We start from the raw sequence: 25,169 nt of genomic DNA, 5'->3' as shown, positions 1-25,169 counted from the left end.
CAAGGCAGGCAGGTTAGTATCCTCTCTTATGACTGAAAGCGTTCAGCTTTCCACATGGGGAGAGTTCGTGAGTGACTGCGGCCACTCCCAAACACCACAGGAAGAAAAGAGAACATCACGCTTTCCCTACCCTCTTTAGGCCTCACTGTCCTTGGCTCATCTGCTTTCAGATCTTTTCCATAGCAGACGGCTTTATGCAAACATGGCCAATTATTTTTGGTCATAGTAAATATCACCTTGCATTATGAGTCAATTCTAGAATTTACTGAAACTGACATGTTTCTTTGAAAACCCACCCACACCAAGAAGATAGATTATCTTGTTTGACTGCTCTGCCAACCCACAAGGCTGCGGTTCTCTGCCTCAGTGACCCTCAATGGATGCCCTTCTGTAAGATCTTATAGATCTCCCTGACTGAATAACACTGATTTTCAATGTCAGTTCTTGGGCCATTTTTATTAGTAAAGAGATGTATACCATGTTATTTCTGAAATGTCATCGCTATTTTAGGTAAATGGGCTAAATGTTACTACCACTCAATACATTTATTGTTTTTTTCTTTCCTAGAATTTTTATTTTAATTATGCATATGTGAGGAGGGAGTGATATGTGCGTGTGAGTTCAGGTCCTTTGGAAGCCAGAAGAGGGCGTCATATCCCCTGGAGCAGGGCTGGGGGTGGAGGACAGGAGGTAATAGAGTGTGAGCTGCTCCACGTGGGTGCTGGGAACTGAACTGAGGTCCTTTGCCAAGTGCAGATCTCCATCTTAACTTCTGAACTTCCTTTCTAGAATCTCTCCAGCTCGTTCTGAATGATAATCATAATAAAATTATTAATTTCTCTAATCTCTTCGGAACTTTTCTTGAGGGAAGTTTTAACAATCCAGTATGTTTCCACTTTTCTTTCTTCCCCCAATGACTGTTAGGTGTGTTCATCCTGAGCCTGAAAGCCACATGCATTTGAGATAGCTTTGAATGAGTGCTTAAAGCTTTATGAGATGTGTGTGTGTGTGTGTGTGTGTGTGTGTGTGTGTGTGTATGTGTTGTGATTCTGTAGTAAGCTTCTCCAGAGTGAGCATCAGAAGGTTGGACACAGCAGGCGTGCTGACAGGTCACTTTGTGGAAGGGCTCTCATGAGATCGCTGCATAGCTATCTAACCCACCCCCGGTTAGCTGGAGTTTGAGACAGGGTCTTGTGTAGCTCAAGCTGGCCTAGAACTCATTGTAGAGCCAAGGAAGACCTAGAATGTCTGATCCTCCTGCCTCCACATCTTGGGTACTGGCAGGACAGGCATGAGCCACCAGTCCTAGGTTATTTATTGAGACAGTGTCAAGCAAACACCCAGAAAACAAGCCTTGACTAATTAGCATTAAACCATGGCTTGCGTTCCTGATCCTCAAATCAGAGATTTAATTTTTTGGCCTGAAAGTCATCTGTTTCCCTTTAGACGTGCCTGAACAGATCAAAAATCACCCCTGCCCATTTGCTGAATGGTATCCCAGCGACTCCTTCACACTGCTGTTCTCCTGCAGAAGTGTTTAGAGAACACTCATCCTCTCTTCTGGACGTGTGGGGATTAGCTGAAGGACTCACTCCCTGTAATTAGGGACAGGTGTAAGATGTAAGATGTGGTCAAGCACTTCTTATGACCTTGGTGGAAGGATGCTGCACCACTGAGGGGCACCTGCATCTGGGCAGCTCACTAATGTCACAGGAGTTGGTTGATATCTGGTTAATTAGATTGGCACCCCCCCCCCACCATGTTTGTTGTGAGCTGGGCAGAGTTCTTAGCACTTTGTGTGTGAGTGGAAAGATGAACCAGTGTATTCAGCATTTCTGATTTATCTCTTTCAGGTTGAAAATTGGTGTCCCCGTTTACCTTGGAGAGCGAAAAATCCCTATGAAGAAGCCGATCATAACTCATTGGTAAATGGCTGTGGAGCACTCTTCCTCCCCTTGGGTGTTCGGGTCATAAGCTATGTGATGCACGCAGCATCCTTTGGAAGTGCCAGCTGAGATCCCAAGTCTAGCTGGCCCAATCATAGACCAGTTAGCGTGGATTTATTTATTGAACAGTCCTCCGAAGGTCCCTAAATGATGGGCCGCAGAGAGGGATGAGCTCCTGTGCCAGATGTGGAGGCCTTGGGTGATCTAATGAGGGGACTGGCTGTAAATAATGACCAGGCTTGTCGCCAGGCTCAGATGCCTGCAGAGGAAGATTAATGAGGAAAGACGGTCTCAAGTGCGGAGTTCAGGAGATTCCAAAGAGAAATTGATGAGCTGCATTTGGAAGGACAAACAGTGCTCTGTGAGGTGTAGGGAGAAAGGCGTGTCTCTACGGGAAGTCCATCTTTGGTATCATACTACAAGGCAGGGCGGGCAAGGTCAGAAGTTTGGGTAAGCTGGGTTGAAGATGCAATTAGAAAGAGGAAGGGACTCCAGAGACCTTTCGATGCTATCTCGAAAGCGTGGGCGTTTTCTTTAGACATAGATCAACAAGTCCTTTGAAAAATCTTTATTATCTTTCATCGTTTTTCTTTGTGTGTCTGTTTTATTTGTATGCCTGCGTAAGATTTTGTGCACTGTGTACATGCAGGAGCCCATAGAGGCAAGAGGAGGGCATCAAACCCCTGGGACTAGAGTTACAGATGGCAGTGAGCTGCTTGGCCTGGGTGCTGGGAACTGTACCCCACTGTTCTGCAAGAGCAGTCAGCGCCCTTAACCACTGAGTCTTCTCTCTAGCCCAAAGCAGACACTTTCCGTAAAAGGTCAAGTAGGGGCTTAGGATGTGTCTCGACTGGTAGAATGCTCACCTAGCGTGCAAGAAGCCCTGGGTTCAGTCTGCAACATGGTAAAGTAGACTTGGTGGTGCATGCCTGTCATCCTAGCACCTGGGAGGTAGGGGCGGGAGAATTAGAAATCATGATTATCCTTGGCTACATAGAGAGTTCAAGGCCAGCTTAGGCTACCTGACACCCCATCATGTACTAAAGTAATAGAGCTGGTGAGACGTCTCAGTAGGCAAAGGCACCAACTGCCAAGTCTGAAGACTTGAATTTCATTCCCTAGGACCCACATGATACGGAGAGAAAACTAATTTCTGCAAGCTGTCTTCTGACTTAAACACACACTTGAGCATGGGTGTGCACACGTGTGCTCACAGGTTCACACATGCACACACATTCTCAATAAATAAAAATGTAGTAAACAAGAAAAACGTAAAATGCCAGATAGTGGTTTTGTCTTTGCTGGAGCTTTAATCTCACGCCTGCTCAATTCTGTACTGCTAACACAGAGAGCAGCCATGGATAATTAATATGTAATGAAGGGGTGGCAGTGTTCCACTAAAACATCATGTACACACACACACACACACACACACACACACACACACACACAGGCAGCTAGGAGGACCGCTCTATGGCCAGGGCTTATGAACTCAGGTGTAGGCCATGGGAGACTGTGGGTCAAGGAGGGAGACGAACACTAGGAATGAGCCATGGAGACAGCAAGAGATGGATTTGGTATGCTTGACGGATACCACGTTTCTCTCCTCTTCTAACCAGAGGCAGCATCCAGCTACAGTATCCATAAGAGCAGGAAAAATACTCTTCCTGGACCTTAAATTATTCTGCTCTGAATCTTAAACTGTACTCAGCCATGGTAGAAACAAACCCTATCCCTAGCTTTAAAAATTCCTTAGAAAAATTCAATTTTGTTGGTTTGGCCCAGGACAAAACTAGAAAATGATCATTTTTTTCCCATCTTACCCTGGGAGGAGAGGCTCTCTGGGAACCCGCACAGTGTTGGCTGGCCTGTTGGAGCTGATAGTTTTTCCTGGTGGTCAGCTGCCTAGAAGGAGCCTCCAGGACACAGATAAGATTTGGCACAGGGGATTTGAAGGTACATGAGGTAGATCCATTGTGAAAACTACATTTCAGCGTAGCGCAGGCTTCACGGTGACTGAGCGTACTTTCTCAACCTCCGATGTTTTCAGTGATGTCCCTTGTAACAAATCTGCAGTCGGGGCACTGGGAGGGGGGAGCTTTGTTTCAATTTTCAGCCCTCCTTAAAGTTTTTGAGTGACGTTTATTTTATTTGTGCATCCATGCGTATGGGCGTGTGTGAGCCACAGCGAGCATTGGAGGCCAGAGGACAACCTGCAGAATCAGTTCTCTGTCTCTTCCACAAGAGGGTCCTGGGGATTGAACTCAGATTGCCAGGCTGTTTGGCAAGAGTCTTTTCCTGCTGAGCCATCTCGTTGGCCCCCACCCTCGGGATTCTCAAGCAAGGGCCATGCAGAGAGTCAAAGTTGATTTCTGAAATTCTGGATTTAATTGACTCTCAGGTTTAAAATGCCCTGTCATGAAAATCACTTTCCATCCTAGCATTTTAATCTTCTGCTCATTTTATTCCATTTCTTTCTCTTTTCCCTAGGCGGAAATCCGTACGGATTTTAACATTCTCTATAGCATGATGAAGAAGCACGAGGAGTTCCGGTGGATGAGACTCCGGATCCGGAGAATGGCTGACGCGTGGATCCAAGCTATCAAGTCTTTGGCAGAGAAACAAAACCTTGAAAAGAGGAAACGGAAGAAAGTGCGTTTCTGAATTCAGTTCCTTTATATGGCAGCTTCCTCTTAAAATTTGACTTTGCTTGGAAACAAGATGAAGAGCGATGTCAGGTGTCGAGTGACATTCCATCAGAGGAGATCAGCTCAGCGTCTCCTCACCCCGAGTCTCACGCTCGATGTCTTCCTCTGTGTTCTGGGAATGTGGGCACAGATATACACATCTTCACACACACACTCACACATACACAAAACAAGATAGTTGGTGACTGAGAGGTGGTGGCCACGGACAGAAAGTAGGGGTGAGCCATGGTTTCCATACCTGTTACATCCACTTCTTCACACACACACACGTGTACACATACACATGCACACGCAACAAGGTAGGTGGTGACTGAGAGGTGGTAGCCACGGACAGAAAGTAGGGGTGGGCAATAGTTTCTATACCTGTTACATCCACTTCTTTGCACGCGCGCGCACACACACACACACACACACACACACACACAGCAAGGTAGGTGGTGACTGAGAGGTGGTAGCCACGGACAGAAAGTAGGGGTGAGCCATGCTTTCCATACCTGCACATCCTCTCCTTTCCTTCTTTCCCTCTCTTCCTTTTTTTCACCATTTAATTATTTTTCTTCCTATAGAAAAATGTTTCTAGCAGAGCATAACATGTGTAAACATTTTAATGCACATGGTTCAAAAGCATAAGGAGTACATTGGTATGTAGCCATATTCATCACACGCTCCCACAGGCACACCCCACACCCGCACACACAACACAGAAAAGATCTTATCCACTACGGCTTAAACATAAGTTTTTGAACTCTTCCAATTTCAGAGATGAGATACCCAGGGGAGAACCCTGCGTTTGATCCGTGCACATTAAAATGGTGGCCACTATGTTATGCTATACATATTTTTCCACAGTAAGAAAATAATTGAGTGGTCAGAGAAGGGAGGGGGATAGGATGGAGTGGATGTAGTCAGCGTGGAAACCAAATTTCTCTCAGCACTTCATGCTTGGTGACTTAACACTGCAACCATTTACATAGTAAGCAAAAAAAAAGTTTAAAAGCGCCATACCCCTCCCTCTTTTTTCTATTTGTTTGCTCTTCTGAATTATTTTTTGTATTACTATATGTTTTCAATGCACATTTATATTCTAATGAGAGAGAGAAAGAAAAGGCGTGGACTTGGATGGGAAGGGAAGTAGAGAGGATCTGAGGGGAGGTAGGGAAGGGGAACCATAATCAATATATTGTTTGGGGGGAGATCTATTTTAAATTTTACAAACAGGAAATAAACCTCATACCTGAACATCCTAAGGAAAATGAAACAGCTGGATTGGCTGTGTATTTCCAGTTTTGGGGCAAGCACACGGTGGAGGGCTGGTCTCTCTTTCTGTAGAGCATGGTAAAGTGAGTCCAGCGAGCTTCGAGGACAGTTTAACACTTGTAATGTCATGTGCCGAAGTACTGATAATCTCATTCTAGAGCCACTGTGAACATTACAGTGTAGAAAATGACCTACTGGGTGCCTGCCTTCGTGGGGTGGAATTTTCAGTGCAGGAGAAAGGAACTACCTGGCGAAAGATGGGTGATCGTATCCGGAGGTATCATCTCTAGCCTTGGGTCTGGAGTGGCACTACCAGGAAGAACCCGTAGTTTATTTTATCTTCGAGGGAAAGTGAAGTTCTTAGCTAAAGCCAGTGGAGAAGGCTCCAAATAGCAATTAAGTAGAGTCCCTGGAGAACTAACCTTTGATCTCTAAATGCTGTTTCCACTAGGTAGGATCAATGGTTCTTGGGAAAATGGCTCATTAAGGTCTGAGACAGAAATTGCACTTGATGAGCTTAGAACATCTTCTCATACCCCAGAATAGAAAAGCTACCAGAAGCTCCTACGATTCTGGCCAGAGAATGGAGATACCAGGTGCAGCAGGCTCCCTTGGCCAGACTGGGCTGGATGGGTAGAGACCAAAGTTCACTGAAACACATTAAATATGCTTATTTCCATGATTATATTTAAAAACCAAACAAGCCTCATGAATCATAATTAGAGTGTGTTTAAGCAACAGGCTGGGAGAGCCCAGTTGATAAGGAGCTTGCCACACAGGCATATAACCTGAGTACACTGCCCAGATCCCACATAAAAAGCCAGGTGTAGTGGGACATGCTTGTAATCCTGACACAGGAGAGACAAACACAGGAAGTTCCGGTACTGCCTAGTCTATTCCATCTCCTCTGCGCTGGCTTTCCAAGCGTGCACCACCATGCCCACCTTTTGTATCTGGGCTCTAGGGCTTCGAACTCAGGTCCTCATGTTTGTTCATCAGATTCTTTGCTGGCTGACCCAGCCATATGTTCTATTTTTAAAAATCAGGGTAATCTGTAGCTCACAGTTATGGCACGACCAAGGGCAGTTCATGGTTTTAGCATTTGTCTGAAACAGGGAAAAATTATTTCCTTGCTTATTTTATACCTTGTAGAAAAAATGGCATGCCCCTTGCTCAGACTTCAGTGGTTCCTTTAACTGGCTGACTGCTTTATGGTGCGCATAGATTTTGAACGTGGCTCCAGAACTCAGTATGCCTTTCCTCTTTTATTTTCCAGATCCTTGTTCACCTGGGGCTTCTGACCAAGGAATCTGGCTTCAAGATTGCAGAGACAGCATTCAGCGGTGGCCCTCTTGGTGAACTAGTTCAGTGGAGTGACTTAATTACATCTCTCTACCTACTGGGCCATGACATCCGGATCTCAGCTTCTCTGGCTGAGCTCAAGGAGTAAGGAAATCACTTTTTCGATTTGAAAATCAGAATACAAAAACGAAACAGTAAACTCGTAAGCTCCTCTGTTACGGTGCGATGTCTCGTGGGGGAAAATGAGAGTGATAATTCGCTAAACAGGCGATAAGAAGATTATTTTCAGGAGCTTAATATATACACTATGAAAAGGTTAATATGTTTTCATTGGCTGCCGGCTCCGGGGCTTCGTAAATGAACGCCACGAACACTCAAATGAAGGCGTTTATTCTTTGCTATTCCAGGTGTTTCCAACATCTGCAGCGCAAGACTCTACTGACTTGCCTAATTCCCTGCCTCTTGCCAACATCCATGCTACTCTCTGCTCAAAACAGGGCCAGTTCCTGTTTATAATTTAATATGAGTAAAATGGATTTCCCGAAAGCCCAAATTGAATCCTTTCTCAGTTAGCTAACTTCCAGCTCAACCTGCTCTTCCCTGAGTCTTCTGTTCCACTGAGGTTTGCATTCAGCTCTCACTCGCCTCTCAGCCCCTTTTCCGTTGATACAGCTGGCCGAACGAAAAAACTGGGGTCCCCACAGCCCCCAGAAAACTGCCAGCAGAGACTTCTGACCCAGCATGCAAGTTGTCATGTTGATGTGCCACCCTTGGGAGGCCACCGTAGAGATGGCAGAGAACAGTGTACGCTCTACCCTGTATTATTGACACACCAAGGTTTCCGGCAGTATATTGAGTTGGAAGCAATCCTGTCTGAAGATAATCTTAACAGTCCCCTCATTGCTTTCCAGATGCCAGGCTCCGTGATAAAGGTTTGCGTACAGCAGAAAGACCAGGGATTATGATAGCAATAGTGTTGGTTGGTGCTATTTTTATGTTGAGATTAGGTCTGTGTGGCCTAGGCTGGCCTCAAACTCAATATATATAATTAAAGATGACCTTGAACTTCTGATCACTGCCTTCACCTCCCCCAGGGCTGTGCACCTCTATGTCCAGTTTATATGGCAGTGGGCGTGGAACCCCAAGGCTTTATGCATGCCAGGCAGGTTCTGTACCAGCTCAGCCCCACCCCAGCACTGATGGTAGCTGTTAGATCTATAGTGAGCCACTTACTGTGTGTTCATACCAAGCACCTCATGGTTTCAAGTTTAGTTTTGTTTATGACTCTGCGTGTGAGCATGTGGGCACTTGTACCTCCGTCCATGTATGTGGAGGTCAGAAGACAGTATTCAGAAAGTCAGTTCTCTCCTTCCACTGTGGGTTCCCGTGACAGAAAGAAGCAGGAGCTTTTGCCCAGGAAGCATCTTGGCAGCCATATATTGTATTATATAGAAGCAAGAGCTTTTAACCCAAAGAAGCATCTTGGCAGCCATATATTGTATTGTATAGAAGCAGGAGCTTTCATGAGGAAGCATCTCAGCTTTCCATATATTGTATTGTATTTAAACTTCAGCACCTGGAAGTAGATGCTTTGCCATTTGTGTTTTAGAACTGAGGAACCTGAGGCTCAGACTGAACATGAACCGCCTGAGGTTTCAGGGGTAGCATGTAGGTGCCTGGCTCTGACCCTGGAACGGACTTCTGCAGCCTTTTTGCAACAGCCCTCCCTCTCTCCTTCATCGTTGGATGAACTTGAGGCCCTTTGTACCTCAAGTGGTTCTCCTCTTTCTTTACCACGCTGCCTCCTGTTGCCTTCCTGCTTGCAGCCACTCTGCCTTCTGAGGGCTGGGATTCAAAATGGGGTCCGAAAGGTGACCGGCATGTTGTTCCTCAGCTGTCAATCTTTGGACAATCACAACTGGTGCATTAAGTAATAATCATACTAATTATAATTCTATTAATGCTAATAGAGATGTGGATGCTAGGCTGTAAGTGCAGGGTGTGCTGAAAACGGAATCCCACCACTGTGTTCCTGGCTCTCACACATGGTGCCCGGTGTACTCTGGCTACTAAAGGGATGAGAGAGGGAACGTGGACATGAGTGGCTAGTAGGCGGATGAGCAAATGGAGGACTGAGTAATCAATCAGGCATGAGAATGGAGCTTAGGAAAGATGTTAGGTCAGTGTGACTATGGCAGAGACTCACTTAATGGTGAAGGACAAGTCAATATCGATCTTTGTGAATATTGGGATGAGGGCCATATGTACAATTTTTCTGGACAGGGGCCATTGAGACAAGTAACCCAGACTCCTCTCAAACTTGCCATCGAGGATGATCTTGAACTTCTGATCCTCCTGCCTCTGCCTCCTGGACAGTATGACAGGCATGCGCCACCACACCCAGTTTATATGGTGCTGGGAATGGGACGAAGGGCTGAATGAGTCCTAGGCAAGCGCTTTGCCCGCTGAACAACATCCACAGCCCCTAGATGTGCTTTATTGAAAATGAGCATTACAGAAGCAACACAGAGAAATGATCCCCAGGTCTTTGCCGCTCATTAGGATTGCTCGGGGAATTTTATTTTTTTTTAATTTCACTTTCCAAGAGATTCGGGAATCTCCTTAAAATCCTGGAACAGGACATTCCCAGGGTGATTAAGTCACAAGATTTGAAAATATCATGGTCTAAGTATCCTGTGTTGCACTGTGGGTAGTTCTACTGTTCAGACGAGGTTGAGAACCAGTGTCCAAAGTGGCCCCCAGGTATAAGCCAGCAGCAGCAGCCCGAAGCCAGCCTTTGGCCTGGTTTTGCCAATATTGTCTGGTTGCAGAGTCACACCCACTATTACTTAACATGGCTGCTTCCACCCCACAGTGGCCGAGTTGAGTCTGAAAAGTGTTTATTATCCAACCTTTCATAGAAAGTTGTCCGGTTCTTCAGAAGTCGTCAGTTCAGTAGAGCTTGACTTTTTTTTCCCCCTTTGGAAGCCCAGAAGGGGCAGAAGGGGCCTGAAGCAGTGAGCGTAAGGAACTGTGAAGCAGCTTGTGTTTCCTGTCATTCAAAAGTGGGACTTTTGTAAATGCTCAAGTGTGACTGTGGACTGTGAGCAGGGAAAAGGGTCAAAGGTGGTGGCTGGTGTCTGGGTACATGGTGCCTACACTTTGGACTTATTCTTCCTGGGACTTGTGAGTCTCATTTACTTTCTGGACCTTGTAAGTTGTGTTTCCTGAGTCTTAAAGAGTCCCTTTCTAAGAGAGACTGTTTGAATTTGGGGGAAGTATCTGCACATCACTATTCAATCCCCTCTCCTCACCCTGGAGAATGATAGGAGGAGAGATTCAAAGAGATGAATCAGGTTAGCTATCTCATGGTAACGCTCAGGTGTGTGACCTCACATGTTGTGTTTGTATACCAGCATCTAACTTCCCTCAGTCAGAATGAGGACTCCGGAGAGTTGAGACAGGCGTGGAGCATCAACTCATTACCTTTGATCGGGACTTGAGGTGTGATCCTATCACATTTGCCTGGGTTAGTATTGTCAAGTGTCTGAGGTCCTTTCTTTTTGTCCCCACTTGTCCCACTCCAGGATCATGAAGAAGGTTGTTGGAAACCGGTCTGGCTGTCCCACTGTAGGAGACAGGATCGTCGAGCTTATTTATATCGATATTGTGGGACTTGCTCAATTTAAGAAAACTCTAGGACCATCCTGGGTTCATTACCAGTAAGTACCACATGCTAAGACCATTTTCCCCTAACAAGAATTGTGTCTCTTTTTGTTTGTTTGTTTGCTTGCTTGCTTGTTTTTAAAGGGAGATTAAATATTATCTTTTGAACTGTCTGGAGTATACTTTTCATTCCTAATGAAATTCAGGTTGTTTCCACTGACGGCTTCCTGAGATTGTTCATTGTTTCTATTGATGTTCCAAGACTAGAAAACAGGTGCCCAGTCAGGCATAGTGGCCTTTAATTCCAGCACTCAGGATGCAGAGGCAGGCAGATATCTGTGAGTTCAAAGCCAACCTGGCCTACATAGTGAGTTCTGGGATAGCCAAAGCTACAGAGTAAAACCTTGACTTAAAAAATAAGAAGAAAAAAGAAACAAAGCAAAATAAAACATATCTAGCAGCTTCCCATTTATCTTCTTCAACACCTAGCATTCCTCTCTTTGTATATCTAAGAGAATCTCATGCATTTACTCAAATAGTGACTTTTCTTGTTAATATGTTTGTGTATTGTGTACATGCATTCATGTTTGTGTGAATATGTGTATGTGCATGCCACAGCATGTATGTGGCTACATCCCAGCACCCTTTCCATGTGTTCCTTAATTGTTACTAATGGGTAGAAACATTTTTAATATGGTCTTCTGTGTTAACTTTTTCACTTTGACCAAATACCTGAGCAAGGATACCTTGTAGGAAGAAAGGTTTTATTTTGGCTCATGGTTTCAAAGGCATCAGTCTGTCGTGGTATGGACAGTGTGACAGAGCAGTTCACATCATAGCAGTCAGGAAGCAGAGAGAGAGAATGCCTTGCCTGCACGGTTTCTCTTCTGTATTCCACCAGGAGCCCCAGCCCACAAGATGGTGCCTCCCACATTCAGGGTAGACCTTTCCCTTAGTTAATCATCTTTGGAGATACACTCACAGATACACTAGAGGTTTGCTTGTCTAGTCTCCATGGCATTTCTTAAACTTCAATCAAGTTGTCAATCAAGAATGAACCATCACATACTCTAACTTATCCAATTCATAAATATCCCAACATAGGCCTTTATCTTCTTGTTAGTTACATTCAGTATTTTTAACTTTAAACTCCCAAGATTATTTCAGACTGGAAGTCCTTTATGAATTAGATAAAAATGAGAAGTAAAAATGCAAAGAATTTTCTAAAAAATTCAAGGCGTAGTAATATCCATTATTTATAATATTTTCTTTCAGTCATTACCTCCAACAGCAATGATTTTCTCTTTGGGTGATGAAATATTTATAGCAAAGAGGCTGATGGTGGAGACACTGTATTAAGAGCCCAAGTGTTCTATGTTGACTATGTTACTGTGTTGAATGGCTGTGTAACTGTGTTGACTACATTGGCTGACTTCAATGACTGTTGACTATGTTATCTATGTTAAATAACTGTTGACTATGGTGGCTGACTGTGCTGGCTGTTCTTGGATGACTTCTGCTTGCTGTGTAGACTGTGTAGACTATGCCGACTTTGTTGACTGTGCTGGCGGCTGGTTATGTTGAATGATCGTTGAATGACTGTTGACTGTTGCTGGCTGGCTGACTCTGCTGACTGTTCCTTGTGTTGATTATTTGGAATGACTGCTATGTTGATGATGTTGACTGTGCTGACTATGTTGATCGACTGTGATGATTGTATTGACTGTGTTGAGAATGTTGTTCTTACAGTCTGCATTATTTTAATTTCTTTGGGAAAGTACCATTCTTTTTACTTTTAAGAAAGTTTGGACCAGGATAATGCTTTGTCCTTTCGTTAGTTTTTTTCTTTTGATCATATGTATATGCATGTACATGTACATGTATAGATGTGTATAGGTGTGCATGCATATGGAGGGCAGAGAACAACCTTTGATGTCATTCTTCAAAAACACTGTTGTAGGCGGAAGCTGCTTTTTTATTCCTGGCTGCCCACACCCAAATAATCACACTGAAACTATATTAATTACAACACTTCTTGGCCAATGACTCTAGCATATTCCTAGCTAGCTCTTATGTCTTAAATTAACCCATTTCCTAGTCTGTGTATCACCATGAAGCTGTGGCTTATCAGTGATGGCATGTTACTCCTTTGGTGGTTACATGGTAATGCCCTGACTCTGCCTACTACTCTCTCTCTCTCTCTCTCTCTCTCTCCCCCCCTGTATGTATGTGTGTGTGTACACACATGTACACACACACACACACACCCCTCTTCCAGCCTGGCTGTATTCTGCCCCGCCATAGGCCAAAGCAGCTTTATTATTATTTATTAACCAATAAAAGCAACACATATACAGAAGGACATCCCACATCACACTCTCCACCTGTTTTTGAGATAGTCTTTCAATGCCCTGGAGCAGGCTTCTTGTCTAGGCTGACTGGCCAGTGAGCCCGAGAGATCCACTTGCCTTCATTTACCCAGCACTGGGTTTTAAAGTGTGAAGCAGGCACTGCACAGTCTGTACCACCCATCTCGTTGGCTCCAGCATTCCACCCTGTCTTTGATACCATATTTTGTCTATTATTGGTTTGGTTTTTTTTCTTTTTTTTTTCAGTTGTATAGAAATAACAAATTTTTCTTCTTGGTTAATAAACCATATTATAAACACGGTTTTTTTTTAGTGCTAGTGTTAAGGGAAGAAAGTCAGGGTTGTTTCTTTCTGTCATTTTTATGAATGGTAGATATCTGGAAAACATGCAGAGAAAACTGGGTTATCCAGACCTCCGTAGACTCTCATATCCTTGTTATTAAGAAGTGCTCTTTAGATGGAAAAATATTCTCAGTGGTGGTGTTTGGATCAATTAAGAAAGGCCATGTCGTTATTAAAATGGTCACTGTTGATTGATATTTGATGCTCACTGTGTGAAAATGCTCCATCTCTGGGGTTTATGGGTGTGCATAGTGTTTTCCTTCTTTAGTAAAGGTCTGAATTAGCAGGAAGCAGCAGGGGTCTCTTGGAGCTTTAGCCCTTGGTCTTTGTTTTGTGACAAAGCTACAGTTTCATCACATGACTTTTTAGAATTTTCTTGCCTATTTCTTTCCCTTTAAATATGAAAAGTTATGTCTAGGGTTAGAGTTCCATTTGTATGCCACTTGCCTGTTGAAAATGAAGCCTTGAGTTTAATCCCCAGGATCCTAAAAACCAGGTATGGCAGTGCCTCTCTGTAATCCCAGCACTCAGGAGATAGAGATAGAAGGATTAGAAGCTTGGTTTTCCTTGAGCACTTAGATGTTTGGGGACAGCGTAGATGACATGAAACCATATCCCAAAAATCAAAAGGATAGCGGGATACCAATGTGATGGCTCAGCTGGCAAAGCACTGGCCCTGCAACATGAGGACCCGAGTTTGGATCCTTGCATCTACAGAGAAGGCCTGTATAGTGGTGCACATTTGCAGTCCCACCATGGGGAAGTGGAGACAGGAGGCTCCGGGAGCTCTTGGCTAAATACTACAGCCAACTCAGTGAGTTCTAAACTCAGTGAGAGACCCAGTCTCAGAAAATAAGATGGAGAGCTACCAAGGAACCTCTGGTCTATGTACATACAGACACATTATATACAGGTATACACACAACCCATACACATCTGTGTACAGCTACACAGGTACTCATCTGTAGGAACATGCACACGCATGTGCAATACACACATGCACACAAAAGAAGCTGTCAAACTGTGGTCATCTTACTTGATGGCAGGTAAGGGGAACTACATTCCATAGTGTGGTGTCATCAGACCTTCCAGTGAACAACAAACCCGTTAGGTCTGTTGACCTTGGAAGAATACGTATAAATTCTTTCTTTGCAGAAGAGCCTAGGAAATTCGATTAAACACTTGCTTCTGATATGCTGATATCCTGATACTGGTATTCTAGCATGTTCTACAGAACTTACAATGCTTCTGCTCCATAGGAATCCTTTGCTGAGTGTTGAAGACATGCAAGAATGTGAGATATAAATGGTTCATAGCATTCCAGCTTTTACACCAGACTCCCAGCTCTGTAGTGTAGCCTCGGGCAACAACAGTGTTCTAATGTCATTTGACATTCTGTGAGGTCTCTGGTAGAGGAAGGCCAGCTGCCTTGGGCACTGGGGCAAATACATGTTTAAATTGTTAGAAGGGTCCTGATGTTTCAGATACACAGAAGGTATCCAAGCAGTGGCATAAATATTGACAGCACAGGAATAAGGTAGTTCCAAGATGGAGCCCAGGAGGACCTTGAACAAGAAGCCCTCCTGCCTCTGCCCGCCAAGTATGTGGCTTCTGAGGAATGACACTAGAGTTTGACTTCTGGCCTCCCCATCCCTACATGTACATATACACACACACTTGTAAACATGCACACACATGCATACATGCACACACTTGAACATGCACATCCCTGAAAGAGAGAGACCTGTCAGTGTACTGGGAGTAGCTGCAAGAAAGCCACCTAAGAGTCCAGGTGAGGACATTGTCCCAGATCAGCTCACAGTGCGCTCTTTGGCCGCGGCCTTCCTCCATTTTGTCTTTGTCTCGTCTAGAAACCTCAGTTGACAGTTGTATTTCCTGGAGAATGTGATCTGGTATTTGGATTTCAATGGTTTTATTTTGTTTTCAGAATCTTACATCAGTGTGAAAGTTTAGGAATATTTAGAATAGCTTCCTGGTAATAAGAAAAGGAAGAAAGGGTCCTTAAAAGTGTTGCCACCATCTGTCCTAAGTGTGGGCTTTAATTTTCATTCAGTTTGGTGTGTGTTGGCCTAATGAATTGCTCAGAAGTGTCCTGATAGAGGACAAGAGCAAACAGAACCATCCCATTGACCAGCGCCCCGAGCTGCATTTACATGGTTTGAAAATCATCAGTTAAATCAGTGCAGCCCGGATCAATAATGCCGGTTCTCTAATTCCTTTCTCCCAGTTATCCTCTATGCTTCCTTTGTCTAAAAGGCCAGCTTGTGAATAGTTTGCAACCATGTATAGTTTCCGCTGCAGCTTCTCCACTGTGTCATCATGGCTTGAAGACGGTCACCAAGTTGCAGACAGAGGGTATCAATACTAGTGTGGCCAGGTTCCAATAAAACTTGATTTTCCATTGTAGGAATGTAAACTTCAAGAAATTTTCCTCTGTTGTGTTTTTTTTTTTTTACATTGAGACCGTGAAGCTATATGGGGAAAGAGCTCGGTCAGTCAAGTGTTCTGTTGTGTTATGTTATAGGACCTGGGTTCTGCCCCAGAGCCCACGTGACAAAACTGGGTATGGCAGTACCCACTTGTAATACCATTGCTGGGAGATTAGACACAGGGAGATCCCTAGGGCTCCCTACTGGACAGCTTAGCCTGTGTGGCAAATTCCAGGTCAACAAGAGATCTTATCTCAAAAGAAGCCAAGGTAGATGGTGACTGGGTAATGGCAGTCCAAAGCTGACCTCTGACCTGCACACACACACATTTGTTCTCTCCTGTGCACTTGTGCTCATATACAAACACAAACCCAGGTACACAAAAGACTCTAAAAACCAATTCTTAGCTCACAGCTTCATTAAGGCAGTTGGTGGAGCAGGTTTGCTCAGTGGAGCAGACCAACGGGACTCCATTGTACTGCATCAGCTCTTTGTTGGTCTAGCAATCAAGTCCTATTATATTATAGTTGGATACGTAAAAGCTACCGCTGCCTCGTAAATGAGAGTGAAGTCTGTTTTGTGTTACCACAACATAATACTGGAGCCAGACTTGTTTATTGTGAAACGGAATTTATTTCTCATTGTTGGAAGCTAAAATGTCCAAGATGGAATGGCCCCCATCCAATCCAGTGAGGACCGTATCCTACTGCCCAAAGCTCTGTCTTGGGTCTCTGGTCATCTTCTTTCAAAGCCACTATTGGCGTCATGGGCCTACATCTATCCCTAGTTAACCCCAGAACCCTGCCTTCAAATATCGTCAGCTTACTGATGTAAAGAGTACCTTTCCAGTATGAAGCAGATACCTGTAGCTGTGTCTGGTATGAATCAGATACCTGTAGCTGTATCATTAGCATCACCTAAAGCCAACCGATTTAGCTAATTGATGTAAAGTCTGACAGAGGCTGGGAGCCCTGAAGCCTGCCCTATGTTCTGAGCAGAACAAGGACTGTAGAGATAATGGTGCTTGCTTTCTTTCATCACATTGATTAGGTACCTTCTGTGTGCCCAGTCCTACCTGGGTGCTAAGTCCACCGCAGTGAATCCTGCAGGCCCCTTGCAGCATTCGTGGATGTTTGTTTCACTGGTACTTGAGCCGCTCTCCGTGGTTAGCCAGTTCTATCCGCTGGGGTAGCTGAGGCCTTCTTTGCAAAATGAACAAGTGAGAAGATAAGGCCTAAACCCCTTTGCAGTGGCAGTTTTACTTTGAGGTGTTGGTCCAGCTGCTCTCCTCTCTTGAGTGGTAGCAGCTGGCGCTGGCATCAAGGTTATAGTTTGACACACGGCGCTTTCCTTGCAGGTGCATGCTCCGGGTGCTCGATTCCTTTGGGACGGAACCTGAGTTCAACCATGCAAGCTATGCCCAGTCGAAAGGCCACAAGACCCCCTGGGGAAAATGGAATCTGAACCCGCAGCAGTTTTACACCATGTTCCGTGAGTATTTGTGTGGTCTCTGTCTTTCAGGAAGCGACTGAAAACAGCTACGAAGGTTAACTAGGCAGCCATCCATCTGGGGTCGTGATTCGTAGGCCCCTTAGCTGAAAAAGTTGGACTTTTTTCTTGGGAATAATTGGATCTTTCTTTTCTGTAATTGGCATTGAAAGCACACCTGAGCACTGTGCAAAGAGCCTTAGAAATGTCCTAGAGAGGAATGTGCAATACAAATGACCCGTAGAAGCCACGTGGGAGAAGCCTGCAGAGCACCTCCAAATGAGCAGGCACTGAGCATGTCCCAGCACCATACCCATGCTGCTAAGGGGCTGCTGCATTCTTAAGAGGAGTGAAGCCTGCCATGGCAGCCCCCTAGTTCAATCTTCATTATTTGAGCATGAGACCTTTAAAAGGAAAAATAATCTCAAAACTGAGGAGATGGCTCCGTGGGTAAAGCCCTTGCCGTGTAAGCTTGAGGACCAGAGTTCTGACCTCCAGAGCATCTGTAAATGCCAGCTAAGAGTGGTGGCTTGCCTCGACTCCCAGCCCTTGGTGAGTGGAGACGGGGTTCCCAGAGCAAGCCAGCTAGCTACCGTAACCAAGTCACTGAGCTTTGGAGTAGACATATCAGAGAGACTGCCTCAGTATGGGACGTAGAGAACAACTCAAGGAGAGACCTCACATAAACCTCTTACCTCCACATGGACAGCATACATGCATGCATACATACATACATACACATATACACATAATTGCCCAGAGATGATCCCTTGCTTGGTCCCCAGATGTTTCAGTGAACGCATTAGACTAATAAATAACCCTTGGGCATCATGTCTGGGAAAAACAGGATTAGAAATAGTGAAGTAGCAGTTTTAAAACTCAAGCCATGTTATGGACTGAGAAGATAGCTCAGTTGCTAGAGTGCTCATGAAGACCTGAGTTGGATCCCTAGGGTCCATGGGGAAAACCAGATGTGCACTTGTAATCCCAGAGTGGGGGAAGAGGAGATAGATGAACCTGGAAGAACATTGGGCGTCATCCTTGCTTACTGGGTCTCAAAAAACAAAAGTGCAGGGTGCCTGAGGAATGATGTCAGAGATTGTCCCCTGACCTCTACATGTATGCATGTGTGTGTGCGCGCATGCACACACACACCACAAACAGAGAGACACAAATACGCATTCATGCTCACACACACATGCAGAGAGAGAGAGAGAGAAAGAGAGAAAGAGAGAGGGGGGAGGGAGAATTACCTGTTCAAATGTTCTTTGAGCCCAGAGGGTTTGGTGAGAGCATGCTGTGTGTATGATAGACATTATTATTATTGGAGTTATATCGTCCTGTTATTGCCACCTGTCCCAGGGGCACAGTTCAGGGAACAAACTAATATTTGGCACACCAGGTAACAGATGGCTGTCAGCATGGCAGGGCACGATTGGAATCTGCCCTGAGAAGATTGTTGTTGGCCTGAGAAGAACTGCCGGCCAACAAACTGAGCTGTGACCTGTGTTAGGACAAGAGGTAAACTTGTGCTTTCGTGTACGCTCATGGCACAGTCATGCCAGCAGGAGCTTGTGTCCCTCCCTGGGGAGGAGATGCTGTGCTCTCCTGTAGAAGACTGGGATTCAGCACCCTGCAAGCCTGCTTCAGTTCGGCCAGTGGAGGCTTTCAGAAGTAGAAGTCCCTTCCAGTGAAAGACGTTCTCTGTTTAAAATGTAATGAGAGCCAGACACAGAAAGTGCTTTCTCTTCACCTGGGAGAGGGATACGGTTCCTGGATTCAGCAGAAAGCAGAGGGAAAGTTGACACGGTTGAATGCCTTTTAAGAAAAGAACCCACAGAGCAAAACATTATCAACCACCCACGACACTGGAAGCAAACAGTGTAGCAGGAAATGTTTACATGGTTATTTGAGACGGTTAGAGGAACGTGGAGGAGCCAAGATATCTGTACACAAGAAAGGCATATTTACAGCATTGATGTGAAGACCTAGGTGAGCTTCAGTTTGGAAAGGATATTAGTGAATGCATACAAAGGAAACACTGGGCTGGGAGATGACTCTGTTGGTAAAATATTTGCCATACAAATCTGAGGACTGGAGTTTGATCCCCATAACACAAGTAAAAAGCTGGGCATGTTGGCAAAGGGCTGTAATCCCAGTGCTCGGGAGGCAGAGAAAAGTGCATCCTTGGGGCTTGCTGGCCAGCCAGATTAGCTACCTCAGCTTCAGGTCAGTGAAGACACCCTGTCTCCAGAAAACAAGGTGGATGGTACCTGAGGAGAGGCATTGCATGTCCTCTCCTGACTTCCATACACACACACACACACACACACACACACACACACACACATATACAAAACCACCGCCACACATATACCACACAGCCCACCACACACAAATTAAATGTTTCAATTCTGTACTTTGAAAAAAGTTCAGCCGGCCTGATGGGGGTCATGAGTATACAAGCCTTTCAAACCATCTTTTTTCCATTCAACAGATCCTCCTCCTAGGATAAGTCAGATTGCAGATGTGAGGTAGAGAAGGTGAGGGAGACAGGAAGGACGGGGGGTAGGGGTGGGAATAGGAGTTAATAAGATCCCCAAACAGGCGGCAATGAATTAAAACCAAACAAATGAAAGGTAGTCAGTAGGGCTGGGGGTGCAGCTTAGTCAGTGGATGCTTGGCTCGCACGCACAGTTCTCTGACTTCCATCCCGTGTACCACATAAGCTGGGCATGGTGGTGCACACCTGTAATCCCTGCCCTCAGGAGGTGTGAGCATAAGGATGACCTGGTCAGAATCATTCGGCTGCACAGGAAGCTCAAGGCTAGCATGAGATACATCAGACCCTGCCTTTAAAAAAAGAGGCAGTTGATGAGCCCAGATATGATGATATGCCAAACAGGAAGATGTAGTGGGTCACCTTTGCAAGTTGCTAGGATACCAACTCGTTCCTCTGAATAATGAAGGGGGAAGAGCCCGGCTTTGATCTTCCTGCCTTACTAGCGCAAATTATATTCGAAGATAATCAAATGGTTGATGATAAGAAACTGTTGATAATAGGGAAAGCAGAGCTGCAGATGCAGGCAGAATGATGGATCAGGGAGTGAGCATCTTCAAACCCCTGATAAGATTGCAGGTCCCGCGAACATCAGCCACTGCTAACACAGGTCAGGTAGAAGGTGATGGAGAACTCTCCTCAGCCAGCGCTCTCTTCAGCACAAGAAATATGGAAGGAAGTTGGGAAATGAGGCCTTATGAGACATTCATCATGTCGAGACAAGCTGAGGCTGGGGACTTCACAATAGACAACAGACCGTGCCTTTGGTGACCTTCAATACCCTTGTCAAGAGCTTCCCTCCCTCCCCATGTGACAAGACCAGAGTGCTGGGTACCTGTGTCTGTTCTGGCGATCTATGGCGATTCTTTGAACAAGAAGAAAAGGGTCAAGATGTGGTTTTTTTTTTTTTTAATTTTTTAAAAACAGCCCCATGTATTCCAGGCTAGCCTTGAACTCACTGTGTAGCCAAGGATGACCTTGAACTCCTGATCCCCCATTTCCACCTTAGGGCTCCAGGTGTTCCAGGCATGAGCCACCACCCCCAGTTCATACAGTGCAGGGGATGAAACTCAAGGCTTCATGCAGATGAGGCCAGTATTCCACCCACAGAGCTCTAGCCCCATTCCTCCCTTTTAATTTTTTTGTATTTTTTCCTAGAACCAAGGACCAAACCCAGGGTCATGTGCTTGCTAGGCAAGCACTCTACCTCTGAGCTAAATCCTACACCATCCCATTTTGGTCAGTTTTAATGTGACAAATTTATTAATGCCTCATTTAAACAGTATTTAGTAACATAAATATGCACCAATGTTGAGAATGTACCAAGGCTCTTGTGCACTGAGATTGTTTTATACAGCTGACCACAACAGCAACAACAAAAAAAGAGACCGCAGAAGTAGAATTAAACTTGGAGACATAGAATCAAGACTTTAAGGCCAACTGTCTTGGGAGATGCAGTGTTTGGGTATGAATGCAATACAGAGAGTCCAGCTTGGGAGGAGAGACACGTACGTGTGGGAACGCTGTCTTTAGGAGATATGAAACGAAGTAGGCCAGGCCAGCAGAGTCTTTACTTACTTATTGAATATTCAGGGCACACCGCTTATTGACAAATTCTGCTATACCTAACCTAGCTTATTCAGATGGTGAAGTTTCTACACGTCTAAAAACCTCACGGTTCCTTGTTCTGCTCCAAATTGCAGGCTTGCCCTGTGGGATTACGTCCTTGTGTAGTCTGCTTGTAGCTGGGCATTTGGGGGTCTACAGTTACGTCCTATGCCTGGTTCCCTGAAGTGATTGCCGGGGTGAACAGGTGGCCTGACTGGAAAACACTGAGGCTCCTGGGTTGAATCTATGGGTGGTGTCTGTGTGGATGTGTGTGTCTGTGACAGCGTGCCTGCATATGTAGAGGCCAGGACGTGACGTGGGATGTCTTTCTCAATCATTTCTTTTTTTTTTAACTTTTGGTACTCACTAGTTTGGCTACACTGGCTGGCCAACAAGCCCCAGGGACCCACCTGTCTCCGCCTCCCCAGTTCTGGAATTACAAGGGTGTGCAACCACACCTGGCCTCTTCTCCCACCCGATGGATGCTGGGAATTGAACTCAGGTTCCTGTGCTTTTCCAACAAGTGTTCTCCTCACTTGGCTCTTTCTCCAGCCCTAGGTGATAGCTTGTTCAAAGAAGCTGATGAGTGCGTCCTTCCTCCTGTCCACAGATTTCCCCTCAGATGCCTGTCTTCCTACTTGTTGGTTTCCAAGCTAGACTCTAAAGCCTTCCTGCTGTCTCCAGAACCAGCTGTTCTTCCCCGCAGAGCCTGGGGTGTGGGCTCACATCCTGACTTTGTAGTGAAATATTCCCAGCCTTGGGCTCAGTGGCCACCCCTCACCTCCCCAGGTTAGAGCCATTTCCTAGGCCGGGTCCCGGACAGTTTAGGAGTAGAGAAAACTAGCAACACCAGGATTCTGCCTTGAGCGGATGGGATGGAGTTAGTTGCTTCCATCCCCAAAGTGATGGGCTGTGACCTGGCAGTGCAGAGCCAGTAAACCCTTTCCTCCCCGTGCTGCTTTTGCTCAGGATGCTTGACCACAGCAACAGAACCAGCACTGAAATTATCGCCGTATTTTTCCTGTGTATATTTTTATGTTTTGTATTTTTAGTTATTTATACTAAAATTTTGTATTTCGTTATTTTTTATTTTGCCTGTGTGTGATTTTGTTCACATGTGTGGGTGCCCATATATATTGTGGGTGGACAAACACATGTACACACACGCATGTGGAGGCCCAAGATGTCTTTTATTTGTTTTTTGTTTTAATTTATTTATTTGTATTTTATGTACATTGGTGTTTTGCCCACATGTATGTCTGCGTGAGGGTGTCAGATCCCCTGGAACAGTTGTGAGCTGCCATGTGGGTGCTGGGAATTGAAGCCAGGTCTTCTGGAACAGCAGCCAGTGCTCTTAACCACTGAGTCATCTCTCCAGCCCCAGTTTTTTTTGTTTGTTTGTTTGTTTTTTCAACACAGGATTTCTAACCCTGGTTGTCCTGGAACTCACTCTGTAGACCAGGCTGGGCTTGAACTCAGAGATCTGCCTGCCTCTGCCTCCCGAGTGCTGGGATTGAAGGCGTGCACCGCAGCCTGGCTAGCCCCAAATCAGGAGTCTTCTTCAGATGCTCTCTCCCTTGCTCACTGAGGCAGGATCTCTCCACTTCTGTTTGCAGAGGGTTCTGGAATCTCTCCTCATGTTTATGTTCTTTATCTGCTAAGCCATCTTCTCAGTCCCACTCATAACTTTTCTCTACTTCATCAATCACATTTCTTCTCAAGCTTCAACATTATCCATACTAGTATTCCAGTACTAGTCAAGAATCTATTTAAATATCCATTTTGTGCTCTGTGTTTTGGGGGTTGTTTTGTTCTCTCTTAGACTGTCCTCATCTCTAGGTGTCTGGATTCGTTCTCCATCTAGGCCTTGTTTCGGTGTTAGCCAGTCTTTTGTCTATTATGAATTCACTTGCTATAAACTCCTGAAGGCAGTCTCTTTTCTTACTTCTCAGTCTCAAGCAAGGTGTGTTATACCTCTGTAAACAATGTAAAAAGTCACCCACACAGAGTGAAATAAAGAAGGTATTTGATGGAGCCATCTAAGAAAGAAAGAGAGCATCCCAGACTTGATGACTTGAGCTTTTTCTCGTTCCTTGTTTGGATGGCTCTAATTAGCTCATCACACCGTCATTCACGGTTTCATCTGGTTCCTGTGAAGATGTTGGCCAGGGTAGAAAGATCATTTTATCTAATTGAATCCCCATGTTTCTCTGGAGAATATGACTTAAGGTAGCAATAACAGCAAAGCTGAGACTGCCCCCACCCTTCTTCAGGCAAGCTTCAGCTCAGGTCTGATCTTCCTAGCCTACGCACATCTCGAGAGCCTGTGAAGTCACTTCTCAACTCTGTTGTTGCCAACCCCTGCCTCAAAGCCCTTCCTTGTTCCTAAATGAAATCAGACATGCGATTTATCATTTGTTTATTCAGTCACTGCGGTGGCTTAGATGCGAACCAGTCCAGTATCCTAGACGCCTCCGGCCACAGTGCAGACTTCATTCACTTCCTGCTGAGATTCTGCCTTACTTCCCTCTGGCCTCCCTCATGTTTCCCCCCCCCCCCCAACTATGTCAGACACACTTCTACCCCAGGACCTTTGCAGCAGCTGTTACATTTTCTGGAACATTCTTCCCCGAGTTTGGCTCCACCACCACAGTTGTTGTATCTGGAGAGGAGGCAGGAGATCCACTTGCCTAGATAGGGAAAGGGGCAGATTGGGAGTAGGCAGGACTTTTCTCTTAAAGGGACAGGGTACCCAAGTGACAGGCCAGGCCAGCAGATTACAACATTCCTGTCTTTCTCTTATAATACAAAGGCATGGAATTAGGCATGGCAGGTTGAGAGGATTGGTATGGCAGATTCTCAAGACTTCTTCCTGCTTGTTTGTGGGTGTCAAAGTCTTTCTTGGTGGGTCTGAGAAAGCTGGGTGCTGGTCACACCCTGGGGTAGCTGGTCACTTTACTCCCATCCTGGATCTGTGGTGTGGAACTGTCTGGTGTCTCTTGGACCTGGCAAAGTATTGCTAGAGTAGGACAAAGTTAAGTTTAGGAAGAAAAAAATTTTCAGGACCAGGGAATTGCTCGGACCTGGTTAAGGCGAATCTTTCAATTCGACTCCCTGAACTCACAAGAATTTTTGAGTTTGCGAAAACGTAAGTTTTAGACACATACATTGTATAAACAGCAGCATATTTATGTCAAAATGACTGTGAGAGATGTTTTTACACAATGAAAAGTATCTTTAAGACTGTGAAAGGCAGTGTGAAGGAGAAATTTGATAACTTGCACTTGCCCTCAGACCTTTATAACTTGCAGGTACACACATTAATAACTTGCATTTGTATATCTTAAAACACCCTTTATTTAGAACATGGTAAGAAGTTGTACTGGAATTTGTTTAGTGAGGCTGTCTTTTTAAACTGATAAAACCTGTCAGTTGTCAAACTGCATCAGAGATCTTTGAGAAGGATAAAATTT

General features: G+C 45.1%; 1 protein-coding gene across 8 annotated transcripts in view; it reads left to right on the top strand.

Annotated features, from left to right (window-relative positions):
• The window catches only part of Mgat5 (alpha-1,6-mannosylglycoprotein 6-beta-N-acetylglucosaminyltransferase), a 295,197-nt gene that overhangs the window by 183,070 nt on the left and 86,958 nt on the right, over positions 1-25,169 (top strand). For all 8 annotated transcript variants that reach the window (XM_087906586.1, XM_087906583.1, XM_087906581.1 and 5 more), the window contains 5 exons: positions 1,854-1,925; positions 4,437-4,598; positions 7,188-7,357; positions 10,801-10,935; positions 17,398-17,531. In XM_087906586.1, coding sequence (XP_087762712.1) covers positions 1,854-1,925; positions 4,437-4,598; positions 7,188-7,357; positions 10,801-10,935; positions 17,398-17,531 — 673 coding nt within the window. The remainder of the gene's footprint in view (positions 1-1,853; positions 1,926-4,436; positions 4,599-7,187; positions 7,358-10,800; positions 10,936-17,397; positions 17,532-25,169) is intronic.

The sequence above is a fragment of the Myodes glareolus genome, chromosome 5, assembly GCF_982192425.1.
Source record: "Myodes glareolus chromosome 5, mMyoGla1.1, whole genome shotgun sequence".
Lineage (NCBI taxonomy): Eukaryota > Metazoa > Chordata > Mammalia > Rodentia > Cricetidae > Myodes > Myodes glareolus.
Note: the sequence above shows the minus strand (reverse complement) of the source record. Positions and strands in the feature narration are given on the sequence as shown.